Source organism: Colletotrichum chrysophilum (assembly GCF_026319265.1).
Source record: "Colletotrichum chrysophilum strain AFK26 chromosome Unknown scaffold_18, whole genome shotgun sequence".
Taxonomy (NCBI): domain Eukaryota; kingdom Fungi; phylum Ascomycota; class Sordariomycetes; order Glomerellales; family Glomerellaceae; genus Colletotrichum; species Colletotrichum chrysophilum.
Window position 1 is genome coordinate 126,972 of NW_026517305.1, and position 18,595 is coordinate 145,566.

The 18,595-nt window shown below is 52.7% G+C and overlaps 5 protein-coding genes across 5 annotated transcripts; 2 read left to right on the forward strand and 3 right to left on the reverse strand.

Moving 5' to 3' along the window:
• Positions 1-711: 711 nt before the first annotated feature.
• COL26b_003290 (uncharacterized protein) lies at positions 712-2,376 on the reverse strand (the record flags this gene model as incomplete). Its single annotated transcript, XM_053176189.1, has 1 exon — positions 712-2,376. The coding sequence occupies one exon, from the start codon at positions 2,374-2,376 to the stop codon at positions 712-714; it is 1,665 nt and encodes a 554-aa protein (XP_053039810.1).
• Positions 2,377-3,188: 812 nt separating this feature from the next.
• Positions 3,189-7,237, reverse strand: COL26b_003291 (uncharacterized protein; the record flags this gene model as incomplete). The annotated part of the gene is made up of 3 exons (XM_053176190.1): positions 3,189-5,526; positions 6,030-6,053; positions 6,147-7,237. The coding sequence occupies 3 exons, from the start codon at positions 7,235-7,237 to the stop codon at positions 3,189-3,191; spliced, it is 3,453 nt and encodes a 1,150-aa protein (XP_053039811.1).
• Positions 7,238-11,658: 4,421 nt separating this feature from the next.
• On the reverse strand, positions 11,659-12,770 carry COL26b_003292 (uncharacterized protein; the record flags this gene model as incomplete). Its single annotated transcript, XM_053176191.1, has 3 exons — positions 11,659-12,517; positions 12,572-12,693; positions 12,747-12,770. The coding sequence occupies 3 exons, from the start codon at positions 12,768-12,770 to the stop codon at positions 11,659-11,661; spliced, it is 1,005 nt and encodes a 334-aa protein (XP_053039812.1).
• Positions 12,771-13,064: 294 nt separating this feature from the next.
• Positions 13,065-13,837, forward strand: COL26b_003293 (uncharacterized protein; the record flags this gene model as incomplete). The annotated part of the gene is made up of 3 exons (XM_053176192.1): positions 13,065-13,140; positions 13,200-13,618; positions 13,682-13,837. The coding sequence occupies 3 exons, from the start codon at positions 13,065-13,067 to the stop codon at positions 13,835-13,837; spliced, it is 651 nt and encodes a 216-aa protein (XP_053039813.1).
• Positions 13,838-14,575: 738 nt separating this feature from the next.
• COL26b_003294 (uncharacterized protein) lies at positions 14,576-17,560 on the forward strand (the record flags this gene model as incomplete). Its single annotated transcript, XM_053176193.1, has 1 exon — positions 14,576-17,560. The coding sequence occupies one exon, from the start codon at positions 14,576-14,578 to the stop codon at positions 17,558-17,560; it is 2,985 nt and encodes a 994-aa protein (XP_053039814.1).
• Between the last annotated feature and the right edge of the window lie 1,035 nt (positions 17,561-18,595).

Sequence of the window (18,595 nt, forward strand, 5' to 3'; positions counted from 1 at the left end):
TATTTTACTTCGGGCCGGCCAGAAAAACATTGGACAGCATTTCTTTGACATCAATGGGTATGCTAAGAAAAACAGCCGATATTTCTCGAATCTCAGCCCGCGGGATGTCGTGAAGAAGTGCAACTTTCACAACAAAGATCGTCTGCTTGAGCTTTTGGATGGCCAGATGAATCGATACAATAAGAAAGTCTGTCCAGAACCGCGGCTCATTCTGCGACACAAGCCGTGGGCTCGAAGCACGATATGCCATACCCTTTTGGGGGCATTTCTTGGTAAGCATAGAGTGTTCATGAACCTCCCTTTTCGCAATTTGGTTTTGCTAACTTTGGCTTAGGGATTTCGATGACGGTTGTTGCCCAAAACCTCTGTAGTTAGTCGGCCGAGAGAAATGAAACTCAAAGTTAGTACAAGTGCGATTTTGCTCGGATGATGGATTTGGATTGGGGTTCATGGATGCGTATGAAGAGGCTTTTGGGAATAGATCGTAGACATGATGGCACCATCCATCCATTGCTAATGATCATAGTCAAAGGCATGTGTCTGAATAATAACATGCCTCTAGAGGCATGGGGTATCATTTACGCACGTATTGGTGAATAGGCCTGGTTGAGCAGACGAATGTATCAAATCTTCCTACACCTAGCTATGCAAAGTTGCCTTTCCGTCTAAGTCACCTTCTACCCGTACCACAGAACTCCGAAGAAATAGCTCTCATGACAACCCGGGTAGCTCCTCAAATTCGAACCCCTTAAACCCATCCTCGACCGCCCATGCTCGCCCCTTCTCCTTTTCATACAACGCCTCACACGCCCTGCCAACAACAAGCAGCCCAGGTGGCCTGCTACCCTCAGACTCAATAGCCTCAGCAACGTACTCCAGCGTTGTCCGAATCACCCTCTGATCGGGACAACTCGCCCTCTCGATGACCGCGCAGGGTGTGTTCTTCGGCCACAATATCCTCCTTGGCTTCTCCTCGCCTTCGACCTGCTCCTCCGTCTCAAGGTGGCAAGTCAACTCCCTCACCAGGCCAACAATCCTGTGCAGAGCCATGAGGAACACGACCGTCCTGCTGGCGATGAACTCAGGCGGCGCTGGCGGCTTGCCCTTCTTTCCTGTACCAGTGCACACCAGAACCTGATCCGCAACGTCGCGTTGTGTAGGGGGGATGCCGGCAAATAGCGGCGCGCTGAGCGACGAAGTGATACCAGGCAGAACCGTGACACGGTCGCCGAAGCCATGCTCTCTGAAATACGCAACCTCCTCTCCACCACGTCCGTAGATGAATGGATCGCCTTGCTTCAACCTCAATACGGTCTTGCCCTCCTTCGCACCAGCCAGAGCAAGCTCATGCAACTCCTCCTGCGCCTGGTCCGCATTCCCAGGGAACTTTCTCGCGATCTGTACTGGTGTCCGCCTGGGAATCAGATCGAGCACTCCAGCAGGCACAAGCTTATCCGCCAAAATGAGATCCGCCGTCTGAATAGCCTTATGCGTCGCTCTCGTGAGCAAATCAGGGTGTCCAGGACCGCTTCCTGCAAGAATAATCCTGCCCTGCTGTGGCGGCTTGCTTGCCCCTGTTCCAAGCCCAGCAGCAGGCGGCTTCCCCGCCGTCTCAGGCAGCGCAGCAGAGTACGACTTCAACACGCTCTCCGCCTCCTCGTCCGTGATAGCAGCCAGCCTCTTAAGCGGCCAGTACTCGCAAACCTGACTCAACCACCTCATCCGCCTGCTCTTCGCCGCTTCCAGATCCGCATCCGTGACAAGCTTGTTGAAGCTCGCCGACTGGTCCACCGAATCGTCAACCTCATCCGGCAGACTATCCTCGTTCTGGATCCTCCTCCTCACATCCCCAAGCCTCGCGCACGCCGCCCCCAGATCCGTGGGCAACGCCGCGGCGACTTCCCTCCTGATCCTGCTGGCCAGTTTACACCCCCTCCCATTCGTCGTGACGCCAATCTGTAGCGGGCCGTCGGTGTGCGTGCTCAGCAACGAAAACGTGCACAGCTGCGGCGCGTCGACCACGTTTACGGGGATGCGGTTGCGCCTGCACAGCGCGGAGATGTGCGCGCTGAGCGGGTCGCGCGGGCCGCTGGTCAGGAAGACGGCGTCGACGACGTTGTCGACCTCGTCCCGGCCCAGGGTGAACAGGTCGGTGTCCTCGAAGGCCTTCTTATGCCAGGTTACCTCGCCTGCGTCGATGCGCTTTTGCAGGTTGTAGTGCAGGTCTGAGGTGTCTGGGGCGAGGAGGATGGGGGTGGCGCCGGCGTTGATGGATTGTGTGCAGCGCGCTGCTGCGAGGGGGTTTGTGCCGATGACGAGGTGGGTGTTGCCTTTACAGTTGAGGGCTGTGAGGAGTGATGTTGTTGTTGTCACCATTTTGGCTGTGTGTGACTCCTATGAGTCTGTCTGAGGTGGTGAAGAGGATGTTGGTGAAGGTCTTACAACCCCTGTCGCCCGTGTGGGTGAGTGTATCGGTGAAGTTCAAGTAAGGTACTCAACCATGCGCAACACAAAGTGAAACTTTAGAAAGACAAAAAGTCAAAAGATGGAAAGGCCCGTGATCAGGTTAGTCTCTCATAAGACGAGGAGTCAAAGAATCAAAAATGGCGTCTTGGCCACCGTGATTAGATATCTAACAAGAAATTAGAAATCGCCCATGGACTGCCATTTGCCCTTGCAGCGCCAGCGCCAGACCCCGAATTGCGATTGCGGAACCCAATCATGCGCCGGGCAAAAAAGGTCAGCTAATTTTTCATTCGCTGGCGATGACACCATCCCGACAGCCGGCCCTTGCGGTGTCTTATCGGCCTTTATCGGCATCTTCCATCGTGACCAATCAGCGGCTTTCGCCCCGACTCCCGCGGAGCCGTCACCGGAGATGCGTCCCCCTGGCACGGGCTTCTTCAAGCATCTCCGGTCGACGGCCTCTGCGCATGGAGGGGTAGAGGGGTAATCTGTGTTCTGCATGCCACAATGAAAAGACCAATGATGCAAAAGATAAGATGGGTTGTCATTCAGTTGAGTTGTGGTATTGAACTGTGATAAGTGGCGGCTCCTTGGCGCAGTCATGATGCCCTCATTCCCCCCGTGCCTAAGTATGTAGTATAATCCGTGGTGTTGTTACAGTATTTTGATGCCTTTCCCACCCATATGATACACAGTCATTGTTACAGTTGTTGGTGATTTCTTTAATCCTCTTTCTCTGCCAGCTGCTTCTTGAGGTCATGCAGAGCAGCTCCTCTCTTGCTCTTCCGCCTCTGCTGCGGCTGCGCGCGCGCTTCAATAGCGTCGGGGTCGCCAATCACACCGTGCTCATTGATGCCGACCTCAACGACATTCCTCTTCTTGCGAGCGGCAGCATTCGCCCGCTGCGCCCGAACACCGCCGTCATCCTCGGCCTCCGGCCTGCCCATGCGCACATTCCTCTGCAGTCGAGTCTTCGCGCCCAAGGCCCACAGGTCACCCCACTTCGCCTTGCGCGCATCGTGGTACGCCTGCTTGCTGAAGCTCTTCGGGATGGTCCAGCGCTCAATCTTCGCGGAGGGCGTGCAGACGTCAAGGGTGACGTGTCCGCGACGCTTAATGGGCGGGAGAATCTGGCGGGGTAGGGAGAGCATGTCGGGGGCGGCCTCGGCATCCTCGTAGCCTTCCAAGGCGCGAGTGGTGGCCTTGTCGCCGGCGAGAGGGCCTGACTTGGCTGTGGTGCCTCGCTGGATAGCAACGTAGCTGAATTGCACGTCGTCGTGGTTGCGGTGCGTTGCGCCCATGATCCTCTGGAGGAAGGGCGGGCGGACGAAGCGCTGGGTGAAGTGGCAGTAGTCCTTGCGCCCCTTGCTCCTACCAGGGACAAGGTACATCGGGCACGACTTGTGGTTCGTGCAGGGCGCGATGATCATGCCGTGCTCCTTCACTCTCTCGAAAGATGGGTCGAGGTCCTGTTCTTCGGCCTTGAGTTCTTCTCCTCCTGGAGGGATGAGGAACTCCTGAAGAAGGCGGTCGCGAACTTCAGCAACGGCTTCAAAACCACTAGGCTGGCCCTTCTCGAGAACGATGAGAACACCACCCTCGGGGTTAAGCAGGGACCAGATCTGGTTCAAGATGGCCTTGCGTCTGTGGCCTTCCTTAACAGGAAGAAGCAGGTGGGAAGCGATGATGACATCAAACATCTTCCTAGGCTGCGGGGTCTCGTTGGCATCAATGTGCTGCTCCTGTTGGTCGACGGAGTGTAGGTAGTCCGGCAGGCGAGGCAGGAAGCTGGTGTTCTGCAGGAACTTCGAAATGCGTTCTCTCAGCTTTTCGGCTCCAATAACCACACTCTGCTTGCCTGGAGGACCTCGACCAGAGACTTCACCACGAGACTGCATGGCCTCCCACTCAGCGCGGATAATGTCTTGCCAAGCCAGGAGACCTGCACCGCCGGCACCAACATCAAGGATGCGGGGGCCCTCGCCATCCCCCCTCTCGAATAGCTTGCGCATCCAATCCGTGCCCAGGCGCTTGCGAACTTCGACCAAACTGGCCATGGCAGAGGCGTAGGTAGGCGGCAAGAACGTAGAGATGAACGCGTCCGCGTCGATCTCTGACATCCTAGCCTGCCAGACAGCCATGCCAATGGGGTTCTGAGGCAGGTTCATCTTGGAAGCAGGTGTCGCCGGTGAATGGGGCAGGCCAGGACCTCCGAAAGCCTTCTCCGCCGCCTCTTGCACGTGCTTGATATCAGTACGGCTGAGCATGGTGTTGACTGGTGATATAAAGCCAGTGTAGGGCATGGCGACGGTGGCCGGGTTTGTCGAGAAGTGGCCCTCTCTCGAGTACGGATGCAAGCGGCTTGCACGGTTGGAGATGCTCTGGTCTTGAATTCCGTCCTCCCTCTCGTCGAGGTCCTCCTCATCCTCGTCCATCTCTCGTTCCTCGTCTCGTATTTGTTCGTCCTCCTCTTGGGCTTGTGCCCTCTCCGACTCCTCATATGCGCGGGCACTGGCCTCAAAGTCCTTCTGCAGCTTCATGAGCGCATCGTATTCTCTCCTGTTCCTTGCCACAACATTGATGTAGTTGTCTCGCTCTTCGGGTTCGGGCTCGGCATCGGGCGCAGGCTCTTGCGCAAGTTCGACTTCTGTTGATAGCTCAGAGGCGAGGTTGTCCTCCACAATTTCTTCGAAGATCTGATCAGGCGTTTTTCGTTTGCCTTTCCGCACGTACGACACCTCCTCATAGGAGCCACCCTCGCCCCGTCGAAGGAGAGCAGGTTCTGCAGATCCATCCTTTCGCACTGCCGCCTCGGATGTTTTCTCGTTCAAGTACTCGATTCCAATATCCTCCGGCGTGGTCTCCCTCAGCGGCGGCCCATACCAGCGCTCGTACAGCCTGTATTCTTCTTCGCTCAGGTAGCCCTTCGGTAGTGTGTCGCGAAATCTCTGCTTCGCCTCCCGAACGGTCGTCTCGATATCGGCAGCACGTGTGAGGTCTTTCGCATCATTTCGGCTCGACTCGCTGTCCTGGAATCTCCGCGATGTTGTCGTGAGGGGTCTGCGGGCGGCGGGTCGCACCACCGATCGTGATGCAGCTAGCTTCGAAGAACTCGAAGGTAATGATCGTCCTGGGAATACTGTCCCTGGAGTGCGTTGGCCTGCCAAGCTCAGAATACGAGCTCTACAGCTTGGGCAAGCATTTCTGAGACCACCTGCGGTCAACATGATTGCGCTTTTGGCGGGGTGGCAATTGAGGTGGTGAAAGATTGAAAGCAGCGATGGAGCTTGTCGCAAGAAATTTGGGCAGGGGACCTTGAGCTCAAAAAACTGCCGCCCCACCTGTTGCAAATGAGGGCTACATCATTGGCCACCTCAGGCACAGCATTCAATATCAAACCAACACTTTCCATAGCTACTTTTAATGAGGTTGTTAAATTCATAGAAATCTTTCTTCACATATTCCATGTAATTATTGAATGGTCAAGGCTTCTGACACGTGCAGGGCGCAAAATCATTATACAGCACGAGTAACCTTATTCCTCGAGAGTCGTTCTCGCTTACGAGTTGACCTTGACCATCAAGTACCTAATTAGTGATCAAACTGTGTTTGCGGTTGCTGTTCACTTTCTCTTCATGTTCAAAAGGTTCTGCTTCATTCAGCTCGGATGTCGAGTAGACCTGATACTTCTCGGCTGTTTTCTGTTCTTGCCTTTCTTTGCTTCTTCAGAAGAGTTGAGAGGGTCAAATTTCTGGAGAATCTTGACAATGCTTTTCAAGTCAGCAACCTGATTCTCTCCATCCTTGCTGCCAGTTTCCTCGTGAACGATGAGGTCCTTTGCATACTGCAACGGCGGCACCAGTCTCTTCAGCTTGGATGTATCCGCGCCTCTGTCCACAAGCAACCGAACGGAGTCCTTGTTCTTCCGCATGATGGCATGATACAGGGGATTCAATCCATCATATTTGACGTCGGTGCGAGCGCCATGATCCAATAGGGCAGGCACCAGAGAAGACCGATGGCTATCGATGGCGATGAAGAGTGGAGTACGGCCATGGTTATCTTTGGCATTAGCTTTCGCACCCTTTTCCAGCAACAACTTTGCCATTTCTTCGTTGCCGTGGTGTACAGCTTGCATCAGCGGGGTCCAGCCATCAAGTGTGTTGGCTAACTCGAGGTCGGCTGAATGTTCCAACAACAGCTCAACAACAGATGTGTGACCTCGGCTCGCCGCCAGATTGATGGGCGTATCTGAATCGTGGTCTGTGGTATTAACATTTGCTCCTCCTTCGATTAGAGTCTTGGATATTGTTAGGTAGCCGCTCTCGGCGGCTAGAGCAAGTGCGGTGCAGCCGGAGTTGTCTTTAGACTCGATATTGACCTTAAGATCGAGCAAGAGTTTCACTGTGTCTAGGCTTCTTCTCTCCACAGCTCTTCCAAGAGACGTGCGTCCGAGCTTGTCCCTGAATTTGGCATTGGCCTTGCGTTTAAGGAGCAGCCTGATCATGGGTGTGTGCTTTAGTTGCTCAGCCAGTGCCAATGGTGTTTGTTTCTCGTCGTCCCAAGCCTCGATACGAGCCTTCTGATCGAGTAATAACTGTGCCATTTCCTCATCGTTCTTGCTCGCTGCATATGCGAGAAGGGTTCGACCTTTTTGGTCTCTCGCTTCAATATTGGCGCCGTTTTTGATCAGCGTTGTAAGTATGGATAGATGGCGCTGCTGTGCTGCAAGATACGCCGGTGTCAGGCCCTTTTCGTCTTGAAGCTCCATATCAGCTCTGCTCTTTATCAGAATTGGAAGAATTGCCGAATGACCTGCACGAGCTGCCAGAGCAAGCGGCGTGAGTCCAAACTCGTCAGCGATATCCACATCAGCTCCTCTTTCAATGAGAAGTTGGCAAACAGGCTTTTCGTTTCTCCTGGCAGCAATTGCCAACGGTGTACGTTGGTTTCCCCCGGAGCTTCTAGCATTTATGGATGCGCCGCGATCAAGCAGCAGTGCAACAGCTTCTTGGTTTCGATGAAAAGCTGCTCTGAATAACGGCGTGACCCCCTCGCCATCTTCCGAATCAACACTCATCCCCTGGTCAAGGAGCCAAGATACTGCAGCAAGGTGCCCGCGGAAGATTGCCATCGACAACGTCGAGACCCGTTCAGTCGTTTCACAACGAATGTTGACGTGATTATCTGCAAGAAACCTTAGTGCTGCCAAATTTCCATTGGCAACATTTTGCATAAATGCGCGATGGAACCTGTCAGGCATATCGTTGATTGTAGCATCTTTGCTTGGTGCGCTGGTTGAAAGATGGTCGATGATGCCTTCAAGCCATTGCAACGCCCTCTCTTGTCCGCAATGTGGAGGCAGCGTTCCAGCTGATGATACAAAATCGAAAATTTCCGTCTCCCTTTCTACCAGTGTTCGGTTCGCGTCAACGAGAGAAGCCAGTTCTTGAGTGTTTGCTTCCAGTTGGGCCGACAATTCGTCCTTCTTCTGCTGCAATCGGTCCAGTTCCTCTTGCACTGCTTTAAGCTTTGCTGTGGTTTCGTCTACGGCGGCTGTCTTTTCCTGGATAGACTTTGGAAGCTCCAAGAGCTTGGGACGCATACGTTTGTCCTCTTTCAGTAGTCTTTTGAGCTGTTTGCCGCGTTCGATGAGTGAGAGCTCAAGGCTTGCGTCCACACTAACGCCTGAAGGGGAGTCCATTGAGTACAATCTAACCATGAACACAGGCTGAGCACCAAGGTGTTCTTGTGTGAGTTTGGCCTGGAGATTGAAGAATTGGGTATGAGCGCTTGTGTTTCCGAAGACATAATCCCTAATGCTCGCCTCTCCTGTTATGTCGTCCAGGATTGCAGTTCTTGACACAGTCATTACGTGGCACCGAGCTTTTGGTTGGCAGCTCTTGATCTCAAGTTCGAGCGCTATGACAAAATCTTCTGAAAAAGACGCCGCATGACGGAACTTCAACCATGTTCGCTGCACTGAATCTCGTGAGAAATCCGCTCCTGTAAGAATGAAAGAACTTTTCTTCTCCCATCTCTCCTGCGGGTGCACATCGACCAACACAAGCTCTCCCTTGGAGGGTGTTTCGATGCAAAACCCATGCCTTCGGTCGAAGGCTACCTCGTCGTGAAATTGAAGGGATTCTAGAATACGCATAGACTTCGGATTCGCGCTGGAGGTCTGGGTGCTCGATTTTGATAGCAGAGAGGCTCTACCACCTCGCGGCCTGATATATTCGTCTGAATCTTCTCCGGGATGAACGCGACATAGTGGGATCCCCACAACCTTCTCGGTGCTGTCTCTAGGCCGACAGTTCAATAGACCAAATGTTTGCCCATTCGTGCTGGTATAGAAGCCAAGTTTGGCGTGAAGAAAACCACCTAGAATGCCAGTTGCATCTAGATTACCGCCGAAAACGATGGTCTCGCTGCCGAGAAAAGCTGCAGGAGTGGCCGCTAGAACTCCTCCAAACTTATTGACGTCTCCGGTCCGTGCCTCCACGCGAGATGAGTCTGTAGAAAGCCCCCAGGCTAGGATTGAATCGTCCGGTGTCTTCTTCATAATCTGCTCTTGGAGACGAGTGAAGGCCTGGCTACCTTCGCCATAGATCATCGGTATCATGACGTTGAAAATCCCCAAAAGGCAGTATGCAAGGTCTTCCTCCTTCGTGGTGGTTCTTTTCGCAGCCCAAGACATCCGCTGCGCAACACTGGCCGATTGAAGTCCGGCGAGTCCCAAAAGAAATGGACGCGGAATTCCTGTGATATCCTCTATGATACCTGCAAGTTGGTGCTTCGATCCCAGATGCCGCCAGCTTTTATCGTAGAATACCACATCCTTCGGAGCTAAGAGTTCCTGCAAAGTCCAACCTCTACAGAACCAACGGCTCGCGCGGAAAATCTCGTGAAAGTTTCTGTCTCCCTCGTCTACATCGACAAGATATGCATAGCAAGTATGCGATGATTGGTACCAACGGTACATGGAGTTGATAGCTTCCCCTAATTCAGTTGCATTCGCTCGGTTGATGCAGCAAGTGTCGATCCAAACGTAGTCAAGGCCATCCTCTTTTGCTTGTTCGCAGCACCTGTCAAGTTTCAATTTCCCTATACCAGGTTTCGTAACTTCAGTCTTGATGTCGTCATAGAGGAGTTCTTCCTCATCTGGCCCCCATGTGTGTGACAGAATGGCGTAGGGAGGAGGGTCTCTGTGGAAATCCTCCAATGCTCCCGTGTTGACGTTGATGAGTCGCATGGTCGAAGAATCCCCGGATCACCTGGAGAACTGTGTGCGGTATACGTTTCCAGATTGATCCGAGCCTGTAGTAGGCAAGGTTACTCGGGACGGTATTGAAAAGTTCGATGCTATCTTGCTTGGTGCATGTCTTGAACTGGCGAGCCAAATTGGACAGTCGTGAGCTCCGGACTGTCGGCGATCGTCAGACCACATTGAAAGAACGACCGTACAATATTGCAAAGAATTATCAGATAAGCTACAAGAAAGGCTCCGATCGGAAATGGTTCGCACAGAGGGAGGGGTAAGCATGGCGCCTTAAAACATGCAGAAGCGAGGCGGTGTTGCGATTCGTCAAAGTCGAAGAGCCGCTCCGCTCCGCAAATATGCAGCTATGTCCGTTCTCAGCCATCTGCATATCATAGCACGATAAGTACACACAAGGTTCGGAAGTCACTAAATTCTCATCGGCGCCTTTGGTCTTGACAAACGACTGATTAATTTACCGCAACAAAGCCAGACAACTATTCAGAGAACGATGCCGTTTCTGAGCAATCTATTAACCATATTACCAGCACGTGTAAGTTGCTGAGCCTGTTGCCCATATCCAATGGCACACTAATGAACCACGGCATGAGTAAAACTATCTTGTTGGCGTCCATGGAAAACACTTATTCTGAACTTCAATACTAACGAACCTAGCCCAGACGTACTTTTGTCCGTTAGGGGAAACCTCTTATGTTTTAGTGCCTTCCGATTCTCTTTCTATTGTTTTTGCACGCGGGTTCAAACCTATCATGTGATATGTTGATAGAGTCGCACACGATGCAGGCGTGGTCCATATGGGGCTGGATCTGTGCTGCAGACACTTGGGAATTCTCCGCCGAAAGAGGCAACATAACTCCGAGGCAATGTAACTCTCATATGCAATCGACAACTAAGTTTAATAAGAAATTTCTACAACCTCGTACTCATCTAGATAGCCCGAGTGGCTTCTATGTTAATGACTCAATTGAAGCACTATATCTGAAGTGTATTGATCTGAGGCCGTCAAAAATTCTCTATATAAGACTGGCCTTCATCGCCTAACTCCCATGGCTCTTAGTGAAGCATCCTTTGCTTTGCTTTCTATATTCAACACAAGTCGCCTCTAACTGGTGTCAATTCCATATATCCATACAAGATGAGACATATTTCACATCTTCTTCTCGTGGTTGCGGCTGTCACCACAGCCAGCCCCTTGACACCTTCCCCAGAAAATGTGTCTTTAGCTCCGCGCAGCGAGCTCTTTGCTAGGGTAAATGGCGCTTTTCCCTTTCGAGGTAACTTAGTATTCTGACTGTCTGGCAGAAATTGTGCCTCATTGAAGATGGCATGAGCTGTTACTACGATGGAGGGGCTTGCTACTATCATGACTGCACGCAATGCAAGTGTGATGCGAATTGGCTAGGCCAGAAGCTGACTCGCCGCAACTGTGCCCTTTACACTGATTGTCCTTATCGGTAGTGTGTGACGACCTGTCATACATGGACAACAGTTCACTGATGGGTGGCTGTGGCTGGACATTTATATGAGAGATTGATATTCTCTAAATATATTAGGCAGGCGTCGCTTTCGGCTGCAGCAAAGCTCTCTGTTATAAACTCACTATAACGCACAATGGCATATATATTTGCCGAATTTGGCCTGCGCAGTTCTTCTTCACTTTCCATCGTCGATGCCGACGTGACCAACAATCTGCCTGTTTCGGGGGCGAGGTGTAGTTGTCAAACTCTCGCCATCGGACAGCCGAACGATAGACAATTTTGGCTGCTATGAACCTTCGGAGTGTTGCCGTAAGAGCACAGATACCGAGGTTCAATGTTTTACTCCCGAATTGAACTAAATGACAACTTTTATTTTGGGTATCATATGCCCGCCACAATGCAGTCTGAGGTAGTGACATATATGACATAACACTACTGGTTAAACCAGAGTCTCCTCAGCTCCGTAAGTCCGATAAACAACGCTTCATCCGTCCTGATCTGCCTGCTGTTCTGTCCTGGGAGGACGTTGATCCAGTGGTCGAAGAGCTCCTTTGTCTTTCCCCCAGAAACATCAACCATGTCGAGTTCCTTGTCGTTCACCGCCGCATACTCGATTCCTCTGGGGCCGCCAAAGACGATCAACAAGTGCTTGAAGTCCAACGGCGTGGACGGGAATGATTGGCCGACGGAACGCCCACGCTCGGACGTGCCAATGCTGATATCGTAACCATCCTCGTACTTGCACTCTGTCCACAAAGCTGACAGAGAGGCCGCCCTGCGGACACTGTATCCCCAGTAGTATCCCCCCTCTTCCCTAGGCGCTGCCGGGTCGCACGCCTCGGCCTTCTCAGTGTCGTAATCCGAAAATTGGACCGTGACGCGGGTATTGGGCGGGACCTCGTCCTCGATGATGACGGGCGTCTTCAGACCAAGATCAAGCTCGGTGCCCTTCGGGGTTCCCTTCTTGGCGACGCCCTCACGGTAGGGCATCCAATCGGCCGGGTTCGGGTGGTGCGGCATGTCGAGTGAGGGGAGCTGGCCGGCGAGGCGCAGGTTCGGGTGGAGGGGAAAGAGCATCTTGCGCATGAAGGGAGGGACTTCGAGGTAGCCGAGGAGGTGCTCGAGGAAGTGGCCGGGATCAATGTCGCCGGTGTAAGCCTTCCTGTCGACGGTCTTGGGGCGGGTCTCGACGGGGCTGTCGTCGAAGATCACAACTTCGTCGATGCCGAAGACTCCAAGGGCACGGGCGATGCGGCCGGCGACGGCAGTACGGCGCTCAGCGTTGACGGCACTTTGAGATGCAGGTTAGCTTCAAATCGCAGCGTGTAGGCCGGACAACACGTACTCTGCGATTATACTGGTAGGGATCGCAACCGAGACGGTCCACGTACGGCCTCCAGGGTAGGCGTAGAACTTGGCCGACGGCTGGGTGGTGTCGACATATTCGTCTTCGCCGGTTTTTCTACGCTGTTATTGGTCAGTTCAGTTCCTGGGGAAGATCAAGCCTGCAGCTATCCCACCTTTGTTCTCTGATCGTAAGACATTTCGGCGATTTGCAGAGCTGTTGATGGTGGTTTGCAAGTCGATGCAACTTTTAGCGGTTCCCAAAAACTTTCTGAGCTGGTCCCGCAGTGGGCGGTATCAATTCCGGGGTACGCTAGACCCCTGCCCGGCAGAATGACGGATCGCCAACTGACCGCTTTCTACTCTTGGCAGCCGCCACCTTTCCGCTAGGAACAGGTCGCGACAGCTTCCGTCAGCTACACAACGGCCCAGCTGTTCCTTTCAACTTCAAGTCGCTACGTTGACTCTCGTATCCTATATCGCACCTCGACATCATGAGTCTTATCAGTGTACAGTCCGCCGGCGAGTGGCAGGGCATCCTCAGCGGCACCAATGTCGTGATTGCCGACTGTAAGTGCCTACAATAGTTCCCCCGCGCTTCCGGTCCCGCTGACAAACCATTGTGACAGTCTACGCCGACTGGTGCGGTCCTTGCAAGATGATTGCGCCGCACTTCGAACGCCTCGCGAAAGAGTACTCGAAGCCGAAGAAGGTTGCTTTCTGCAAGATCAACGTCGACCAACAATCCGGCATCGCCCGTACCCACGGTGTCAGCGCCATGCCCACGTTTATCATCTTCCACGGCGGCCAAGCAGTCGAGACAATCAAGGGAGCGAACCCTCCGGCCCTGACGCAAGCGATTCAAAATGCTCTGAAGCTTCCCGACAAGAGCGGTCGCAGCGGCGCCTCCTTCAGCACCCCCGGACGAACCCTCGGCGGCGACAAGGCTGCTCGCGCGAGCCTGCAGCGTCCTATTCAGTGGCAGCTCAGCGGGCTGTTCAGCGGCCTGGTCACCTTTATCGGGCTCTACCTTGTATCCTTATTTGCGGTTAGTTTGTTCCAGGGTGGTGCCGGCGATGAGGACAAAAACCGTTTGCTGACGGACTGGTAGATCGATCCGCAGAAGGCGGCCGAGATGTCGCAGTTCAACCGGGTTAACCCACCCCCGCCGCCAATGAAGTCGAGCAGAGGCGCCGCGCCCGGTGCTAGACAGCCGCCTAGAGCGTCGGCAATCAAGACTCTGGCGGATCTTGGTGGTGATGAGTAACACATTTGTCTGCAATTTGGCGTTTGGCGTTGACGGGCTACCTATAACCATGAGAGCGACTCCATCATCCTCAGGTAGCATCATAATACCATGAATCAATATCTTTTGACCTTGCAGATATTGTTTATCATCACAACTGTCAGGTAGAGCCATGTGGCTGAACTATCTACTGCTTGTACTTCAAGATGTCTTACATGCAGGCAATTTGCACATCCACGCCTTCCGTCCAATCATTGAATCCCCAGCTTCGCACAGCAGTCTGCCAAGGACGTTGGAACATCTCACCCAGGAATGCGCACAGCAAGGCTGCGTGAGAATCCTTCCATAATCGCTCCCCTTTGGACACATTGCGGCTGAGTCAACCCCTCAGCTCGCCCGTCGTGTGGCACATAATCAGGCGACCATTTATCGCAAGGCTCTGGCCTGCTTTCTGTCAGCATCTCTTCTCTTCACACTCGTTCCTTTGAACCTCTCGCTTAATTCAAAGTACGGCATGTTGAGTGACGCGGAACAGAGCGATTTTGCTAATTGATATTCAGAAAATATAGCGCATATGCCAGATTGCCGACATAAGGCTCTGCCAATCGACCGCCGCTTCTACCGCTCCCGCAAGCGCAGCGTCGGGAGTGTGAGCCCCAATTGCCAACATTGCCACCTTCAACCGACTGTACCTCTTGAGCGGCTGGGAAAAAGAACCACTGAGATACACTCCGCGAGGACAAATCTGGAAGGCGATCAATGCGTCTGATCAATGTACGAACTGGGCGATTGGAGGAGTTCTTCCATGAGCCCCCTGCGTACGCCGCTCTTTCACACACATGGGGAAGCGATGATGAAGAGATCTCGTTCCGAGATTTGCAAGAAGGAAATGACTTCTTCAAGACCGGTGTCGGGAGGGACAAGTTCGCCGGGTGTTGCAAGCAGGCCTTAGCCGACGGACTTGACTATGCCTGGATGGATACGTGCTGCATTGACAAGGCCAATTCGACGGAGCTAAGCGAGGCTATCAATTCTATGTTCGCATGGTATCAAAAGGCCGCTATATGCTACGCTTTTCTTGCCGACGTCTCGGCCGCCGATGATGTGTCGAATCCAGACTCCGAATTTCGACGAAGTCGCTGGTTCGAGAGAGGATGGACCCTTCAAGAGCTCCTCGCACCTGGAGTTGTCCGCTTTTATAGCTGCGAATGGTCTTTCCTGGGCACGAAACGACACTTGTCCACCGTCGTCGCCCAGATCACAGGGATACCTCGGCCGTTCCTCCTGGGCACCGCGGAGCTACGTGAAGCCAGCGTCGCCCAGCGCATGTCTTGGGCCGCAAAGAGGGTCACGAAAAGAAAGGAAGATATTGCTTATTGCCTTCTGGGCATGTTCGGGGTTACTATGCCTATGATCTACGGCGAAGGCGAGCAAGCTTTCGGGCGCCTCCAGGAGGAAATAATGCGTCGGAACACGGATGACTCCATCTTGGCATGGAATCTGAGCAGCAGCGAAGCTGAAACAGATCTCACGCCGACTGGTAAAATCAATTCAGGTGGTATACTGGCTTCCAGCCCCTCGGACTTTGCCAACAGTGGCGATATCGTCTGTCGAGAACATCGAGGGACCTCGATCGACCCGTTATACGTTTTTGGCGGCCACCTACGTATCCACCTTTGCCTTTACACTACGACGATGAACCAGACTTTCGGTCTTCTGGATTGCCACCCAAAAGATGATGCACAGGCTGTTGTCGGCATTCCCCTTTTCGGCGTCAACTCTGATGGATCTTCTGAAGAGTACATCAGGCCTGAGGGGTACGTAGGGAAATTGCTTCGCAGCATTGACTTCAAGGACCCTCCCAAGCTTATTCGCATCTGCAAAGATCGCCAGAACGAATCAGTCGCGACTCTCAATCGTCGGTACGGATTTTACATCGAAGAATCAGTCCACGAGACTGGATTAGAGATGATAGAAGTTGAGCCAAAGAGCCGCTGGGAAAGGGACAATGCAACCATCAATACGACGGTGGATTTCAATCATGACCAGGTTCAAAGGACCTGGGTTCGATTCCGTCCAAAGCGAGAAGAGGGTCGCGACTATGTGGTCATGTTGGAACTCGAGGTCAACCAATCGAGAGTTCAAGCCCGCTGTCACGTCATGACAGCATCGCAGGATACCAGCTTGGATACCATTGCTGCTAAGATTATGGAGACAAATCAACATACATTCGGCAAGCAGAGCGCAAGCAATGGAGTATCCAATCTGCTTGTAACGCTCGACGAGGAACGTGCAGGAGCTTGTCAGATGTTCGTCGTTAGACTGGCGTCCATGAGCAAGCCCCCAAGAGTCAGCGTGAACGTGACTCTGGAATTAGCTCAGTTGGAACGCCAGGTCTATCTCAGAGACCTCCTGTATGAGGACCGCGATATTGGACCCGAACGTTCTCAAATAGGACTGCAAATCCAAGAGAAAACATACAACGCAGACATTCACAGGGAGAAGCTCGCCGCTGTTCAATCGCAGCTCGATAAATTGCAGTTGGAGAAGCAATCGCTGAATAAGGGCCTTACCGAGGCCACCCGAGAGATCGAGCAACTTCATGCCCAGGACCGCATTCTGAAGCAAAGACGAGGCACGCTGTCTCAAGCTGTTACAATAACGCAAGATATCCTGGGCCGCCTCGATGAAGAGAGTGTCAGCCAGTGGCACGAAGCCATGGTTGGATCTTTGCTCCAAAGCCTATCGCCTATCGGTAACAACGCCATCGATTCGTTGAACGACGCGTCAGAGAAACTGTTGATGCAAGCAGTTCTCAAAGGTCATGAAGCTACCGTGCAGTTTCTCCTCGATAGAGGGTCTGACATCGAGTCTCATGACAACGAGGGGCATAGCCTGCTGTCCATCGCCGCAATACGAGGCCACGATGGACTCATCCACATGTTGGCAGAAAGAGGTGCCGATATCGAGTCTGTCAACCAGCATGGTACCACGCCTCTGCTTATTGCAGCCTTGCAAGGAAATGCTCCTGTCGTGGGACTCTTGCTTGATTTAGGTGCTGGGATTGAAGTCAAGACCAGGAACGGCCAAACTTCGCTCGGTATTGCCGCTCTCAAAGGCCACAGAGACGTCGCTCGCCTGCTCATCGACAGAGGGGCCAATATTGAGTCAAAGAATGCCGATGGGTGGAGGCCGTTGCATGTGGCAATCGCAAAGGGGCATAAAGACCTAACAAACTTGCTTCTCAGCAGAGGGGCCGAGATCGAACCATGTACTCGGCGAGGAATTACTCCTCTGGCTATGGCGGCAATGAAGGGAAACGAGGGATTGGCGCACAGCCTCATCCAAAAAGGAGCGACTATTGACACACGAGATGCCGACGGCTGGACACCCCTATTCCATGCCACGTCAAGAGGGTGCGGCCCTATCATGAATCTCCTTCTCGACAAGGGCGCGGATATCAAAGCGAAGGATATCAAAGGACTCTCTCTCCTGAGCATGGCTGTCGAGAAGGGGCAGAAGTCAGCGGCGTTGCTTTTGATTGATAGAGGTGCCAGCGAGGAGAGGACGGATAGCAAGGGCAAGTCGTTCCAACAAGCAATCAAGGGGAATCACGAGGCTTTTGTGCAGCTACTCCGTCGGAATGGAGGTTCCAGTGACAGTCTGGACTCGGGGAGGAGAATGTTTTGGCGGAAGCCTGCTTCTAAACTGCAAAAGGCGCAAGGTCCGGAAAGTTGTGGGTAAGAGGGGGTTGTACATAAGGTACTAGTACCTAGATATACGGAACGGATGTGTGGTTGGGATGCCCCACTTAATACGTTTGAGAGGAGCCAAGTTCTCAGCGACGGTTTCCAATATTTGTCCTGTAAAGATTATCAAAATAGGTATCTATTAGTTGGTGTTCTTCGTGCATGTACATCAACCCGAAGTGGGGCTTAGGACTCGTGTCGGGTGAGCCCACGGTCTCAAGTTACGTGACCTCGTACGGTCAAACGTCTCCGAACATTCATTGCCTTCATTCAACACTCGGAGAAACCCACGTCTCATGACCTGCTAAACTTAGCTAGACTTGCATTGACACGTCGCCCGCAGCAATCATCCCCTCTATTGAATTATATCACGAAATCACTCCCTTCATTCATTTGGAACTCAATACAGGCCCGAGAGCCAATCAAAGACGGGTTGCTTGCCGACTGCATGTTCATAGAGCAGCGCGATGTGGACTTGGTTCGCGCACACTAATGCAGAACTCGCTTGATGTGGAAAGTAGATACTAATTAAGCGCCCAACTCATGGAAACTCGTTCGGCATGCCCGCCAACAGGTTGAATGAAAGGCAATAAGTTCAGTGGGGCAAGGTGCATCAAACAGTGTCCTGTTAAGATCTGGTAGGTAGTCCCTACATCAGCCCAAGATTTCTCAAATAAGCGGCACCTCGCGTATAAACTGGCGTGCGCCCTCTTCCCGCTTAGACATTCGATCAGAGCCCGGCAATCGGCTGTATGCTACTGATCTTTGAACCCCATTATGGTCTTCGTTGCTCTCAACATCTTCTTCCAAAACTCGAAAATTCAAAAAAAGAAAAGATGTCATCGTCGTCCAATGAAGAAGCCCTGCTGCACACACCAACTTTAGGGAAACTGCAAGACGATACGGGTTCCTCTGAAAAAGACCTCGAGAGTCTCTGCAGAGACTGCGAAGCTGTAGATTGGTCCAAAATAACTATCTACGATGACATCGAGGGCATTCAGACAGACCTGCCGACCTACCATGGTGACAG